Genomic DNA, 15,362 nt, shown 5'->3' with positions numbered 1-15,362 from the left:
GAAGGAAAGACAAACGGAAGGGAGGAAGGAAAGAAGGAAAGAAGGAAGGAAGGAAGGAGGGAAGGAAAGAAGGACAAAAGGAAGGGAGGAAGGACAGAAGGAAGGAGGAAGGAATGAAGGAATGAAGGAAGGAAGGAAGGAGGGAAGGAAGGAAAGAAGGAGGAAAGGAAGGAGGGAGGAAAGAAGGAAGGAAGAAAAATAGGAAGGAAGGAAGAAAGAAAGGGAGGAAGGAAGGAAGGAAGGAAGGAAAGAAGGAATTAAAACATTGATCGGCTGATTGCAGGACAGTCAACATGCTCCATGCACTTTAAATATGTCTCCTCAGTGTAGTGAGCAGAGTTTAATATCTACCTTTAGAGATCTCTGAATTCTCTCCCACTCCTCCGCAGAGTGACAGCGTGACGTCGGGCAGGTCTCCGGCAGAGTCGGACAGACACTCGGTGCCGCTGTCTGCCGCCGCGCTCCCCACCGACTGGGGAGACTGGGATCCAGAGCGTCTCCCGCTCTCCACCCAGTGCTTAGGAACCTGCTCGGACTCACTGAAACACACACAGGAAGAAACAATGATCACATTTAACGCAACAGAATAACTGCAGCCATGTTTATTTGTTCCATAAATGCTAATTCCTCCCTTCCTCCCTCCCTCCTTTCCTTCTTTCCTTTCCTCCCTTCCTTCTTTCCTCTTTCTTTCCTCCTCATTACCTTCCTTCTTTCCTTCCTCCCTTCCATCCTTCCTTCTTTCCTTTCCTCCCTTCCTCCCTCTCTCCTTTCCTCCCTTCCTCCCTCCCTCCTACCTTCCTTCTTTCCTTTCCTCCCTTCCTTCCTCTTTTCCTCCCTCCCTCCTACCTTCCTTCTTTCCTTCTTCCCTCCTACCTTCCTTCTTCCTCCCTTCCTTTTTTCCTCCCTCCCTCCTACCTTCATTCTTTCCTTCTTCCCTCCTACCTTCCTTTTTCCTCTCTCCTTTCCTTCCTCCCTTCCTTTTTTCCTGCCTCCCTCCTGTCTTCCTTCTTTACTTTCCTCCCTTCCTCTCTCCCTCCTACCTTCCTTCTTTCCTTTCCTCCCTTCCATCCCTCCCTCCTACCTTCCTTCTTTCCTTTCCTCCCTCCCTCCTACCTTCCTTCTTTCCTTCTTCCCTCCTACCTTCCTTCTTCCTCCCTCCTTTCCTTCCTCCCTTCCTTTTTTCCTCCCTCCCTCCCTTCTACCTTCCTTCTTTCCTTTCCTCCCTTCCTTCCTTCCTTTTTTCTTCCCTCCCTCCTACCTTCCTTCTTTCCTCCCTCCCTTCCTTCCTTCCTCCCTCCCTCCTTCTCTTTCTTTCCTTCTCATTACCTTCCTTCTTTCCTTCCTCCCTTCCATCCTTCCTTCTTTCCTGTCCTCCCTCCCTCCTACCTTCCTTCTTTCCTTTCCTCCCTTCCATCCTTCCTTCTTTCCTTTCCTCCCTTCCTCCCTCCCTCCTACCTTCCTTCTTTCCTTCTTCCCTCCTACCTTCCTTCTTCCTCCCTCCTTTCCTTCCTCCCTTCCTTTTTTCCTCCCTCCCTCCCTCCTACCTTCCTTCTTTCCTTTCCTCCCTTCCTTCCTTTTTTCCTCCCTCCCTCCCTCCCTCCCTCCTACCTCCCTTCTTTCCTTCCTCCCTCCCTCCTACCTTCCTTCTTCCTCCCCCCCCCTTCGTCCGTCCTTTCCTTCCTTCCTTTTTTCCTCCCTCCCTCCTATCTTCCTTCTTTCCTTTCCTCCCTTCCTTCCTCCCTCCTTTCCTTCCACCCTCCTACCTTCCTTCCTCCCTCCCTTCCTTCCTCCCTCCCTCCTTCTCTCTTTCTTTCCTCCTCATTACCTTCCTTCTTTCCTTTCCTCCTCTCTTCCTCGTTTCCTCCCTCCCTCCTATCTTCCTTCTTTCCTTTCCTCCTTTCCTTCCACCCTCCTCCCTCCTTTCCTTCCTCCCTTGCTCATCTTACCAACCTTTATTTATTCATCACTGACCCTTTGACATTAACTCTGTACTTCTGCTGGAGTATTGAAGACTACTGTACAGATAAAGATAAAGAGAGATTCATGTTATATGACTTCTTGTGAGGCGTCCAACCTTTTCGGGAAATACCGAGCAACGACATCCGGCTCGAGTGCGTTCAGATCATCGAGGTAAATATCTTCAGGTCCTTGATGTTGGCTCCTCTTCCTCACACCTTAAAAAAAGAAAGAAAGACAAGAAAGAGAAGAGAAGTATAAACAGAAACACTTTACTTCATTCTCTCTTTTTTTTTTTTTCACTTCCTGTTTTTTGTGTTTGTGTGAATGCAGAACAACCACCAGACAGAGAACGTGAACTTCGGCCCAAATAGAAACCACATCCTTCCTGTTAACACTGAGTCACACGGCTGGGTGTACTAGGTTACACCTTAGTTACACCAGTTCAACCGTCTCATGTCATTTAAGATGCTACATAAGAATAATCTATATATCATCACACCACTTCTATATGGTTTTAAACATTTTATAACAAAGGATGAAACATTTAAACTGATTTAAAAGTTCAGTTAATGTCATTTATTAAGCTTCCTGTTGCCCTTTGGTCTATTTTTGCCAAGCAGGATGCAAAAATGAGCTATAGTTTCATTTAAATGAGGCCTGTTGATCATAATTTCCAAGAGTAATATTAATCCAGGAGGAGAAAAGTTGCATAGAAGACATCAGGAGGGTTAAGTTATTTGTAATTAAATCAAATTAATCAATTAAAGTTTTATTTATATACAGTAGCAGCTTTCATTTAAACTGGTGTAGTTCAAAGTGCTTTATAATTAGTTGATAGACAAGCTGATAATGAGACAGAATAAGTGACAATATAAAGAAAAGGAATTAAAAAAAAGAACAAATTAAAAGACTAAAATTGAGACTAATGCCATTCAAATAAAAATGATAAAAAAAAATAGAATAAGTAAATAAATAAAATAATTAAATAAGTAAAATAAGAGAGAAAAGACAAAGGGTTTATGAAAGAGAGAATAAGTGATAAAAAAAAATATTTAGAAAATGTAAATAAAATAAGTCAATAAAATAAGTAAATAAATAAAATAAGTCAATAAAATAAAAAGTAAATAAATCAAATAATAATAAAAAAGTAAATAAATAAATTAAATTAAAAGTAAATAAATCAAATAAGTAAATTAAAAAGAAATAAATCAAGTAAATTAAAAATTAATCAAATAATTAAAAATTATTTTTTTAAAAAGTAAATAAATAAGATAAGTAAATAAAATTAAAAAAATTAATAAATCAAATATGAGAGAAAAGAGAAAGGGTTTATTAAAAGTAAGAGTAAAAACTGAAGTTTAATAAAAGCTGGAATAAAATTAGGTTTAAAAAAGGAAATTAAAAGATAAGAAGATAAAACTATTGAATGATAAAAAAGTAGGAAATAAAGTAGTGAAGTATCGTTACCTCTCCTCTTGGCGGGGGAGTCGGTGGGTTTGGTTGAACCTCTCACATCCTGACAAACCGCCGCTGAGTCTCCGGCCGCTTCGTCGCTGCCTCCGCCTCCGCCGGCAACCGTCAGACTTTCCCTGCGGCTCGGCGGCGAAGAAGTCCACCTGGTCTTCCTCACCGCTTTACAGCTGACGCCAGAATCACCGAGACACGGCTCGGGTGAAAAGCTCAGGTCTGAGAGGTGGGGGTGCGGAGGCGGCGGCGGAGGCGGAGTGATGCTCGTGTCGGACTGAGGTGAAGCTTTCGGAGGCTTCGGGGTGCAGCCGCTCTGATCCGGTTTGATGGTCCGAGGTTCTGGTTTGACGATGCTGCAGACGGGATCGGTGGTTCTCTTTCTCTCCATGGATTCTTCCTCCATCGCCTCGGAGCTTAAGATGACCCTGAAGTGTGTGTTCTCTGAGGGAGTGATGGTCAACGTCTTCGACTTGTCTTTTTTATTCACCTGGATACAAAAACAGTGAAAAAATTATCTTTTATATATTTTTTTATATATAAGAAATGACAGATGAACTTAGATCTTAGGAAGAAAGGAAGTAAGGAAGGAAAATAGGAAGGAAAGAAGGAAGGGATGAAGGAAGAAAGGAAGGAAGGAAAATAGGAAGGAAAGAAGGAAGGAAGGAAGGCAGGAAGGAAGGACAATAGAAAGTAAAGAAGAAAGAAAGGGAGGAAGGAAGGAAGGACGGAAGGACAGAAGGAAGGAAGGGAGGGAGGGAGGGAGGAAGGAAGGAAGGAAGGAAGGAAGGAAGGAAGGAGGGAAGGAGAAAAGGGAGGAAGGGAGGAAGGATAGAAGGAAGGATGGAAAGAAGGACGGGAGGGAGGAAAGAAGGAAGGAAGGAAAGAGGGACGGGAGGAAGGAAGGAAGGTAGGACGGAAGGAAGGAAGAAAAATAGGAGGGAAGGAAGAAAGAAAGGAAGGACGGAAGGACAGAAGAAAGGAAGGGAGGGACGGGAGGAAGGAAGGACGGAAGGGAGGGACGGGAGGAAGGAAGGAAGGAAGGAAGGAAGGAAGGAAGGAAGGACAGAAGGAGGGAACATTTACTCTAACAGCTGAAAACATTGGTTAGAAAATTAGAAAAGTCATCAAATGTAATAAGTTACATTACTTTGATGAAGTCATTGAAATAGTTACATTACTTATTACATATTAAATAAAGTAACTAGTAATCTGTAATCTATCACATCTCCATGGTAACCATCCCAACCCTCTGAGTCGTACCCTTGTGGATTCTGGAAACTCTCCCCAGGTCCACTGCATGTGTGAATCAGCTCTGAGCATGCTCTCTGCAGGGTTCACCAACAGCTCCGAGTCACTCTTGGGCGACATCGGCTCGGACATTTCCCTTCTGCAAGACACACACACACACACACACACACACACACACACACACACACACACACACACACACATTTCCACTGAGTCAGCTGTAATAGGAGCTTGTGGGAGCGTTTTTTGTTTTACAGCCTCGTCGTCTAATGAAATTAAATCTTATGGTTTGTGTCTGAGCTGTGTGAATATTTGAAAAGGACAGAGTGAGTGAGCGAGCCGTACGCGATGCAGGGCGACCAGTCTCCATCTGAGAACGGGTAGCTGTCCCATTCCAGCGTGGTGAGCGGGGAATGCTGCCTGTGCTCCGTGTTGTCCTTGGTGGTGGTGGTGGCGAGCGAAGAGGCCCTGAAGATGGGACACAGTGACATTAGTTGATTTGGATCCCCATTAGCTGTTACCAAGGCAACAGCTACTCTTCCTGGGGTCCATGTTAAAATAAATACAACCAATTACAATTACAATATAACATAAATGCATACATAAATAGAGGGGCCGGGCCTCTACCCAAGAATAACCTGTGAATTGTGGAGCTTGGCTTCACAAACTTTGTTTCAAGATTTCTGTGTTCAGGATTTAGTGATTAGCATAAACCCGCCCCTGCTGCTGTAGAGGTATAAATACATTCAGCACACACTACTACTACTACAGTCTACAGTTAGCCGCCGAGCTAGCAGCCGAGTTAGCCGCCGAGCTAGCAGCCGAGTTAGCCGCCGAGCTAGCAGCCGAGTTAGCCGCCGAGCTAGCAGCTGAGTTAGCGGCAGAAAGCTCTCAGACGTAGCGTTCATGTTTCTGGTAGAGGTGGTGACTTTGATTGACAGGTGACACTTGGTAGGGGGCGGGGCTTCAGCGGACTCGGCGGCCACGCCCACAGCGTTTGGGAGCAGAGAAAGAGGCTGATTTTTACACAACTTTGAAGCCTAATTTCATATATTTGGTGATTTTTTTTAATCATTCAAATTTGGCAGGATGGTTAACAACACACTTTTCTGTGGTATGTCAAACTCAGAACACATATTTATTCTTACTTTACACGGACTTTAAAGCTTACAGTAGATACCAACACATCAGAATCCAGCTAATAAACCAAAGAAGTCTATTTACCGTCCATTGTGTGCGTTGGGCTCCTCGTCTGAACTGAGCTCACACAGATCCAGCTCTCCAGCAGGTGTTGTTTGCTCCTCTTTCCGGTGCTCGGCCTTGTGCTTCCTCCTGCGTCTCTTCTTCTTCTTGCCGCCCGTGTTGGAGCAGGTCTGCAGGTTTCCAGACGCCGCTTCTTCTGGATTTAGAGGCTGACTGCTCTCTGCCGACGAGCCTCCGTTTCTGGGCTCTCTGCACCTGAACAGAGGCGCTTCTGTGGTGATCGGCGAGGTCACCAGGTGGGCCGGGACGATCTCCTGTGTTAGTAGAAAACAAGATATATTTAATAATTTGAAAGCTGAGCAAAGCGAGAAAAGTTTAAAGCAAAATGTGCAAAACCTACATTGTGCTTTTCAGTCTCCTGGACAAAGAACGCCTCTCCGTTGTCTCCGAGCTTCATGTGCAACTCAACAGATTCTCCGTTGACTTCTATATCGATCTGCAGAATAAAAAACGACACATTATGTTTGTTTTCTTTCTCTCTTTTCTATTATATATTATTATTATATATAATTAGGTTCTTTTGTTTAACGTTTAATGCTTTAATGTAACCCATTTGTAATTGTGGTATGTTTTAAAGCTTCCAATTCTTCTTCTGAAATGCACCAATATTTTTTTTTAAAGTTATATAGGTAATGTTTTATGTGCATTTAATCCTTTTTTTAAACTCAAATTTAATACATGCATGCATGTTGTTTGTTGTTGTATGTTTTATTATAAATAGTCATTTATAATTATTACATTCCCAGTGTAGTTTACAGTTTCAGTGCAGTGTTTATAGTTAAACTGTAAAATATTGCATTTCAAAAAGTTGTGCATTTATTGGCCAATATATCAATATCAGCATTTGTTTTACTTGTATGCATTTTTCTGTATTTTTTTAGGTTGTATCTTTCACAATAAGAGCGCCACCTGACGAGCCCTGATAGGTTTTATTGTCTCCTCCTGCACATTTTCTCTTTTGTTAGTTATTGTTTTAGTTTCACTAATCTCAACAAATCTGCATGTATTACATTTTTTGCATTATATATTTAATTTTCTTTTTTTTATGTACGACTAAACTAAACTAAACTAAGCCCCAATATTGGTATCAGCCCCAAATATCTAGTACCAGCCGGACCCTAATACACACTTTACTCTATACTTAACTGGCCTGAAGTTTTAAAGGACCAATGTGTAAAATTTAGTGGGATTTCTCTCCTCTTCCAAACATGTAGGAGAATTTATTGTAGCTGCAAAACATGTGAAAAACCAGATCCATTATTTAGATTTGTCCACTCTGGGCTACTGTAGAAACAAGACAGTGCAACATAGCGGCCTCTGTAGTAGGGGATCTGCTCCCTATGTAAATATAAAAAGGGCTCATTCTAAAGCAAAACACACCAATTCTTCTTTTCAGGTGATTAAACCCAAATTAAAACATACTTATGGATATTATATTGCATTTCTGCCACTAAATTCTACACACTGCTCCTTTAAAAAACACATTAATGAGGTTAATGAGGTTAAAACTCCATATTCACGTCTACAGTTCAGCTCAGAGATGAATTAAAGAAAAACAACCTGAAGAATTAAGAGTTAATCCACAGAAACACAGTGAGCAGCTTGTGTGAAGGCTCGCTGTTTTTTAAGCATATGCCACAAGCTTTTTATTTATCCCCGAATTAAACACAAAACTGGGTCGAATTCGGTTGTTAAAAAAGGAGCAGTTATCAGAATAGTGAGGAAGTACTGACAGTGATTGCAAGATGCTGACATTTGATATGAGGTCATGGTAAGGATCTCTACTCTGAGTCGACCACAGACTGTTTCCTGCACCTCTCGGCTTTCCTGTAAGCGTCTAAAAAAGATGAACCCTCTAAAGATGCTTTTTTTTTTGAATGGGATGAATCTACATCTACATAAGTTAAGAGTGTAAGAAGCTAAATCTGAGCCTCCCACCTTAGTCCTCTGGTGATAACTACACTGTGCCTATTAATAGAGGAGGAGGAGGAGGAGGAGGAGGAGGAGGACGAAGGGCAATCTGCTCTGGTGAGAGGCAGACTGGATTAGCTGCTGGTGTTCAAACTGCTACAGAGGAAAAACAGAAGAAAATATCCTTCTAACAGGTCACCCTTTCAAAATAAAAGGTTGCAATCTGTATCTAATGTCTTAATTAATGGTTAATATCTGCTTTATAGATTAATTATAAGCTATTTATTAATACTTTTGGTTTGCCGGGTTGTGGGAAATCCATTTTTCTGGTAAATAATTCAAATAAACTGAAGAACTAGTTTATTTCCTCCCTCCTTTCTTTCCTTCTTTCCTTTTCTCCCTTCTTCCCTCCTTCCTCTCTCCTTCCCTTCCTTCCTTCCTTTCCTCCCGCCCTTCGTCCCTTCTTTCCTTCCTCCTTCTTTCCTCCCTCCTTTCTTTCCTTCATTCCTTTTCTCTCTTCTTCCCTCCTTCCTCTCTCCTTTCCTTCCTTCCTTCCTCCCTCCTTTCCTTTCTTCTTACCTTTCCTCCCTTCCTTCCTCTCTCCTTCTCTTCCTTTCTTTCCTTCCTCTCTCCTTCCTTCTTTCTTTTCCTCTCTTCCTTCCTCCCTCCCTCCTTTCCTTTCCTTTCCTCCCTTCCTTCCCTTCCTTCCTTCCTTTCCTCCCGCCCTTCGTCCCTCCTTTCCTTCCTCCCCTCCTTCTTTCCTCCCTCCTTTCCTTCCCTCCCTCCTTTCCTCTCGCCTTTCTTTCCTTCTTTCCTTTTCCCCCAGTCTTCCTTTCTTCCTCCCTCCTTTCTTCCTTCCTTCTTTCCTTGACTCGAGGACAACAGGAGGGTTAAATGCTGCTTGTAATGTGTGTTGCAGGAGCTTTTACTTTTCTTATAATTATCTGTATCACAAAATGCTAAAATATCTCCTTCATAAACACACACACACACACACACACACACACACACACACATACACACACACACACACACACACACTTCACTTAAAACATTGCCAGGACTCAGATGCATTGAATCAGCTCATCATGCACTGACCACTTTCTCCCTGGAGCGGAGGACGCCCAGTTTCCCGAAGCGCACGTGGAACGGGGAGCACTGGAAGGTCCCATCAGGCTGTCGCACCACGATCACGTCGATGCAGCCCGACAGAGTGGCCTGATTAATCCCCTTATACAGCTCCTTCACCGTCACCAGCACCTGGCCCGCCAGCTGGCCCACGTAGTTCATGGTGTCCACCTGTTAGCATAGCATACATGTAGCATCAGTAATACTTAATGCAACACACAGTTCCCCCCTTCCTTCTTTCCCTTCCTTCCTTTCTTCCTCCCTCCTTTCCTTCTTCCTTCCTTCCTTCTTTCCTTTCCTTCCTTTCTTCCTCCCTCCTTTCCTTCTTCCTTCCTTCCTTCCTTCCTTCTTTCCTTTCCTTCCTTCTTCCTCCCTTCCTTCTTTCCTTTCCTCCCTTCTTTCCTTTCCTCCCTTTCTTCCTTCCTTCCTCCCTCCTTTCCTTCCTTCTTTCCTTTCCTCCCTTCCTTCCTCCTTCCTTCCTTTCTTCCTTCCTCCCTTCCTCCCTTTCTTCCTCCCTTCCTCCCTCTCTTCCTTCTTTCCTTTCCTGCCATGTAACATCAGTAATCCATAACAACACATTAGGGCTGCTCGATTAGGGAAAAAATCATAATCACGATTTTTTGGGGTCAAAATCATAATCACAATTATTAAAACGATGTTTTTTTTAACTTTAGAAACATTGCTGCATTTATTGTCCATTCGGATTAATTAGTTTTCTCTCCCAGCAGCCTTTTATCTGCCGCTTAATGCAATACACAGTTCCCCCCTTCCTTCTTTCCCTTCTTTCCTTCCTTTCGTCCTCCCTCCCTTCTTTCCTTTCCTCCCTTTCTTCCTTCCTCCCTCCTTTCCTTCCTTCTTCCTTCCTTCCTCCCTCCTTTCCTTCCCTCTTTCCTTCTTTCCTTTCCTCCCTTCCTTCCTTCCTTCCTTCCTCCCTCCCTTCTTTCCTTTCCTCCCTCCCTTCCTTCTTTCCTTTCCTCCCTTCCTTCCTTTCTTCCTCCCTCTTTCCTTTCCTCCCTTCCTTCCTTCCTTCCTTCCTCCCTCCCTCTCTCCTTCCTCCCTCCCTTCTTTCCTTTCCTCCCTCCCTTCCTTCTTTCCTTTCCATCCTTCCTTCCTCCCTCCTTCCTTCCTCCCTTCCTTCTTTCCTTCTTCCTTTCCTCCCTTCCTCCCTTCCTTCCATCCTTCTTCGTTCCTTCCTTCCTTCCTCCCTTCCTCCTTTCCTTTCCTCCCTTTCTTCCTCCCTTCCTCCCTCCCTTCTTTCCTTTCCTCCATTTCTTCCTTCCTTTCTTCCTCCCTTCCTCCCTCCCTTCTTTCCTTTCCTCCCTTTCTTCCTTCCTTCTTCCTTCCTCCCTCCTTCCTTCCTTCCTTCCTTCTTCCTGCATTTCTTGTCCATTCGGCTTAATTCATTTTCTCTCCCAGCAGCAGCCTTTTATCTGCCGCTTAACGCAACACACAGCAGAAAATGTGCAGAGATATTAGTGAGTGAGCTGGTTACCATGACGACAGTTCACACGTCACTTCCTGGTTTTTAATAATTAGTCAGTAAACTCAGCATCGTCTGACGCAGGCTGGAAACTCTGCACTTTTATTTACAGTTAAAACATTTCGCTGTGTGTTTCAGCTTCTGTTAAACTAACGGAGCTGCAGCGGCTTCCTGTCTAAGCTTTCAAAATAAAACGCATCACTTCCTGGTTTTTAATAATCAGTCAGTAAACTCAGCATCGTCTGACGCAGGCTGGAAACTCTGCTCTTTTATTTACAGTTAAAACATTTCGCCGTGTGTTTCAGCTTCTGTCAAACTATAACGGAGCTGCAGCGGCTTCCTGTCTAAGCTTTTCAAAATAAAACCTTTGTTATTGAGCGCTATCTCATTATTATTAAAAATCGTTTCCTCCACGATTTGATTAGTTTTGAGATCGTTTGGCCCCTAAATCGTAATCAAGGTTAAATTTCGATTAATTGAGCAGCGTTACAACACATGCACTACTTCTGTTGTATTTATATATTTTAGTGGGCCACTGTCCCCATAGTAAGCGCTCCTGTTGTTCAGAATAGTCTGCAACAGAAATGCACGATGGTCCCTGAACGCAGCGGCTCTGTCCCATTTTCCTGAAAAGAGTCCTGAGCTGATCGAGACTTAATCAGGACCTCCAGTGTGTGTGTGTGTGTGTGTGTGTGTGTGTGTGTGTAGTGCTGATCTGCCCCATTAATTCTTATGAGAGCACGTGAAAGCAAAGACACTTAATCATGAAGTAAAAGAAGGTCTTAAACTTGACAGTGAAATAGTTGAAATAGTTTGAGCTCCTTAAAAGGACTTTAGAGCCCGACTGATATTTAGGTCAGCTGATGATTGGCATGTCTGTTGTCTGATATGCACTAATATGTATTTTAGGTTCTATAAGCAACATTTTATGTGTATTTGACCCCGGAAGATCTGCGGTTCCTTCTTTCCTCCCTTCCTTCCTTCCTTCCTTCTGTCTGTCCTTCCTCCCTCTTTCTCTCTTTCTTTCCTTCCTACCTTCCTTTCCTCCCTCCTTCCTTCTTTCATTCCCTCCTTTCCTTCCTCCCTCTCTTCCTCCTTTCCTTCCTTCTTCCTCCCTTCCTTTGTTCTTCCTTCCTCCCTCCTTTCCTTCCTTCTTCCACCCTTTCTTCTTTCCTTTCCTTCCTTCTTCCTCCCTTCCTCCCTCCTTTCCTTCTTCCTTCCTTCGTCCCTCCCTCCTTTCCTTCCTTCTTCTTCCCTTCCTTTCCTCCCTTCCTTTCTTCCTACCCCTCCCTTCTTCCCTTTCCTCTCTCCCTTCCTTTCCTCCATCCCTTCCTCCCTCCCTTCCTTCCTTCCTTCCTCCCTCCTTTCCTTCCTTCCTTCTTCCTCCCTCCTTTCCTTCCTTCTTCCTCCCTTCCTTCCTTCCTTGACTCGAGGACAACAGGAGGGTTAAAACTGTTACGATGGTTTTTAAAAGAAATCTGCTTTAACCATTTAAAATTATTGCACAGTTTCTCACTCGGTGCACAAACTGATATAAAACACGATCAGCAGAAGAAGAAGCAGCAAGAAAATCACATTGATTCAAACCAGAGATGAAAAGATGGAGAGAAAGACCTCATTCTGTCACCACGATGAGCCGATATCCTTCCCTCATTATCTCATTATCATCCCTCATTATCCTTTCTACAGAGTCACTCACATGTTAGAAAAACTCTGCCTGCTGCAAAAGAGACGTTATAAAAAATATATATATGACAAGAATAAATATTAATCTGAGAGAAAAGAGAAAGATTTGAGCAAAACTGAGGAATAGTGAGCCTAGTGAACACTTTTATACACACAGATGTTGAGATTACTGATAAAAATCAACCATCAGCGGCTAAGGAGGAAGGAAGGAAGGGAGGAAAGGAAGGAGGGAGGAAAGAAGGAGGGAAGGAAGGAAGGAAAGAAAAGAGGGAGGAAGGAAGGGAGGAAGGAAAGGAAGAAGGACAGAGGAAAGGAGGAAGGTAGGGAGAAAGGAAGGAGGGCGGAAAGATGGAGGGAAGGAAGGGAGGAAGGAAAGGAAGGAAGGACAGAGGAAAGGAGGAAGGTAGGAGGGAGGGAGGGAGAAAGGAAGGAGGGAGGGAGGAAAGACGGAGGGAAGGAAGGAAGGAAAGAAAGGAGGGAGGAAAGACGGAGGGGAGGACAGAAGGAAGAAAGGATGGAAAAAAAGGACGGAAGGAAGGGAGGAACAAAGGAAGAAAGGAGGGAGGGAAGGAAGGAAGGAAAGAAGGAAGGAAGGACAGAAAAAAGGAGGAAGGTAGGACGGAGGGAGGGAGAAAGGAAGGAGGGAGGGAGGGAGGAAGGACAGAAGGAAGGACGAAAAGGGGGATAGAAGAAGGAAAGAAAGAAGGGAGGAAAGAGAGAGGAAGGAAAGGAAGAAAGGAAGGAAGGAAGGAAGGAAGGAAGGAAGGGAGGAAAGAAGGAACAGCTACAACACAAAGTGCTTTTTACACATCAACATGATTCCGATTAGCAGCTCTACCTCCTGAGCCACAGCTGCCCTAATTAAACCATCTTGGCTCAGTTGTCGAGTGTTTATGGGATCAAATAACAAAATCAGGGATTGAGCAATAAAACCTAAGAATTAAACTAATGGGGGGGGGGGGGTAGGGTTAGGGTTGGGGGGGGGGCTTATGGTTAGGGTTGGGGGGGGGGGGGCTTTCTCTCAGGCTCTATTTCATCTGATTCCACGTTAATGCTCACCTTCATTAAATCATCTGTAATCATCGTTTACAAGGAGGGAGGAAGATGGAAGGAAAGGAGGAAGGGAGGAAGGAAGGAAACACAGGAGGGAAAGGAGGGAGGAAGGAAGGAAGGAGGGAGGAAGGAAGGAAACATAGGAGGGAAAGGATGGAGGAAGGAAGGAGGGAAGGAGGGAGGATGATGGAAGGAAAGGAGGGAGGAAGGAAGAAGGAAGGAAAGAGGGAGGAAGATGGAAGGAAAGAGGGAGAAAGATGGAAGGAAACACAGGAGGGAAAGGAGGGAGGAAGGAAGGAGGGAAGGAGGGAGGATGATGGAAGGAAAGGAGGGAGGAAGAAAGAAGGAAGGAAAGGGGGAGGAAGGTAGGAAAGAGGGAGAAAGGAGGGAGGAAGGAAAGAGGGAAGGAAGGAAGGAAGGAGGGAAGGCAAGAAGGACAGGAGGGAAAGGAGGGAGGAAAGAAGGAGGGAAGGAGGGGAGGAGGGAAGGAAGGAGGGAAGAGAGGAAGGAATGGAGGAAGAAGGAAGGAAGGAGGGAAGGGAGGAAAGACAGGAGGGAAAGGAGGGAAAGGAGCGAAAGGAGGGAGGAAGATGGAAGGAGGGAGGAAGGAGGGGAGGAAGGAAGGACAGGAGGGTAAGGAGGGAGGAAGATGGAAGGAAAGGAGGGAGGAAGGAAGGAAAGAAGGGAGGAGGGAAGACAGGAAGGGAGGAAAGGAGAGAGGAAGACGGAAGGAAAGGAGGGAGGGAGGAAGGAAGGAAGGAAGGAAGGAAGGAAGGAACAGTCAAAACAGACGGGGTCAATTTAACCCGGGAGGACGACACAAAGGTTAAAGGCAAAGACTTAATATATATATGTGTGTGTGTGTGTGTGTGTGTGTGTGTGTGTGTGTGTGTGTGTGCAGTGTGTATCAGTATTTAGACCGGTTGGTTTTACGCTGAGTGAGTCAGTACTGCATACCAGCTGATGGACTTTGACACCTTTCAGTTTCTAACGCTGACAGCTGCTGAAAAACGCTGAAAAATGCTGAAAAACGCTGAAAAATGCTGAAACTAAGAAAATAGGAACAATACTCCTCAAACTCTGAGCACGATCGCTTTGATAAGGTCTGAATGTGTTGCAATGGAACAAATATTACACCATAAAGCAGGTTTGTGCAATACACCTATAAAATACACAGAGACATTTAACATTTTATTGTCTAGTTTAAGTTTCATTTTCATCTTCTGATTTCCTTCCAAACGTGTCTGATTGTAGCAGAGCTTTTTAAATGATCCTGCAAATCAATGAGCTTCATGTTAAGATGGATTTATAAGATTCCCGTCAGGTTTAATTCACTGGATTCACTGAATTTATCACAATATATACTGATATTACAAAATAAAATTACACCGTATACATTATGATTTAACTATAAACTATAAATGCTAATTAATTTTAAAGCACTTCACTAAATAAATAAATTAAATTAAATTAAAATAAGACAAAAATAAATAAATTAAATAATAATAATAATAAATATAATAAAATAAATAAATATAAAATAAAATAATATGTAAATTAAAATAGAATACAATTAAAAAAAACTAAAACTAAAATAAATAATAAAAAATAAATTAAATACATAAAAATAAAATTAAATAATATGTAAATTAAATTAAAATAGAATATAATAAAATAAAACAAAAATTTAATAAAATAAATTAAATACTAATAAAAAATAAAATAAAACAAAAAATAGAATACAATAAAATAAATAAAATAATAATAAAAAATAAAATTAAATACATAAAAATAAAAATAAAATAAAATAATACACATTAAATTAAATTAAATTAAATTAAATTAAATTAAATGTCCCTCTGCATGAAGTCTAACCAGCACCCTAACTCACCAGAGTCCAGGAGGACTTCAGGTGCAGCCGTCGGCCCTGCTGCTCTACAGGAAACCTCCCTGAGACCTCCATGTGGTTTTCCCCCCAGCAGGATAAAACACACACACACACACACACACACCAGGAGAACCCGATCTCCTCTCCTCCACTTGTCCTCCTTTTACTGTGCCACGCACCGCCGCCTCCTACAAACTTTCTATCCCCTCTGACTGAGAACAAACTTTCTAAAAAGGGGACAAAATGACCCCAAAGCCTGAGACCTAAAACGCTTACATA

At 43.1% G+C, this 15,362-nt stretch overlaps 1 protein-coding gene across 1 annotated transcript in view; it reads right to left on the bottom strand.

The window, feature by feature from the left end:
• LOC128382107 (phosphatidate phosphatase LPIN2-like) overlaps positions 1-15,101 on the bottom strand; it is a 24,518-nt gene extending 9,417 nt beyond the window's left edge. Inside the window, 9 exon segments of the mRNA XM_053342092.1 lie at positions 352-539; positions 2,075-2,174; positions 3,427-3,913; positions 4,687-4,813; positions 5,020-5,142; positions 5,899-6,191; positions 6,278-6,373; positions 8,947-9,147; positions 15,087-15,101. Coding sequence (XP_053198067.1) covers positions 352-539; positions 2,075-2,174; positions 3,427-3,913; positions 4,687-4,813; positions 5,020-5,142; positions 5,899-6,191; positions 6,278-6,373; positions 8,947-9,138 — 1,606 coding nt within the window. The 5' untranslated portion in view covers positions 9,139-9,147; positions 15,087-15,101.
• Between the last annotated feature and the right edge of the window lie 261 nt (positions 15,102-15,362).

The sequence above is a fragment of the Scomber japonicus genome, chromosome 21 (genome assembly GCF_027409825.1).
Source record: "Scomber japonicus isolate fScoJap1 chromosome 21, fScoJap1.pri, whole genome shotgun sequence".
In the NCBI taxonomy this organism is placed as follows: domain Eukaryota; kingdom Metazoa; phylum Chordata; class Actinopteri; order Scombriformes; family Scombridae; genus Scomber; species Scomber japonicus.
The sequence above is the reverse complement of the archived record's forward strand: the minus strand, read 5'-3'. Positions and strand labels throughout refer to the sequence as shown.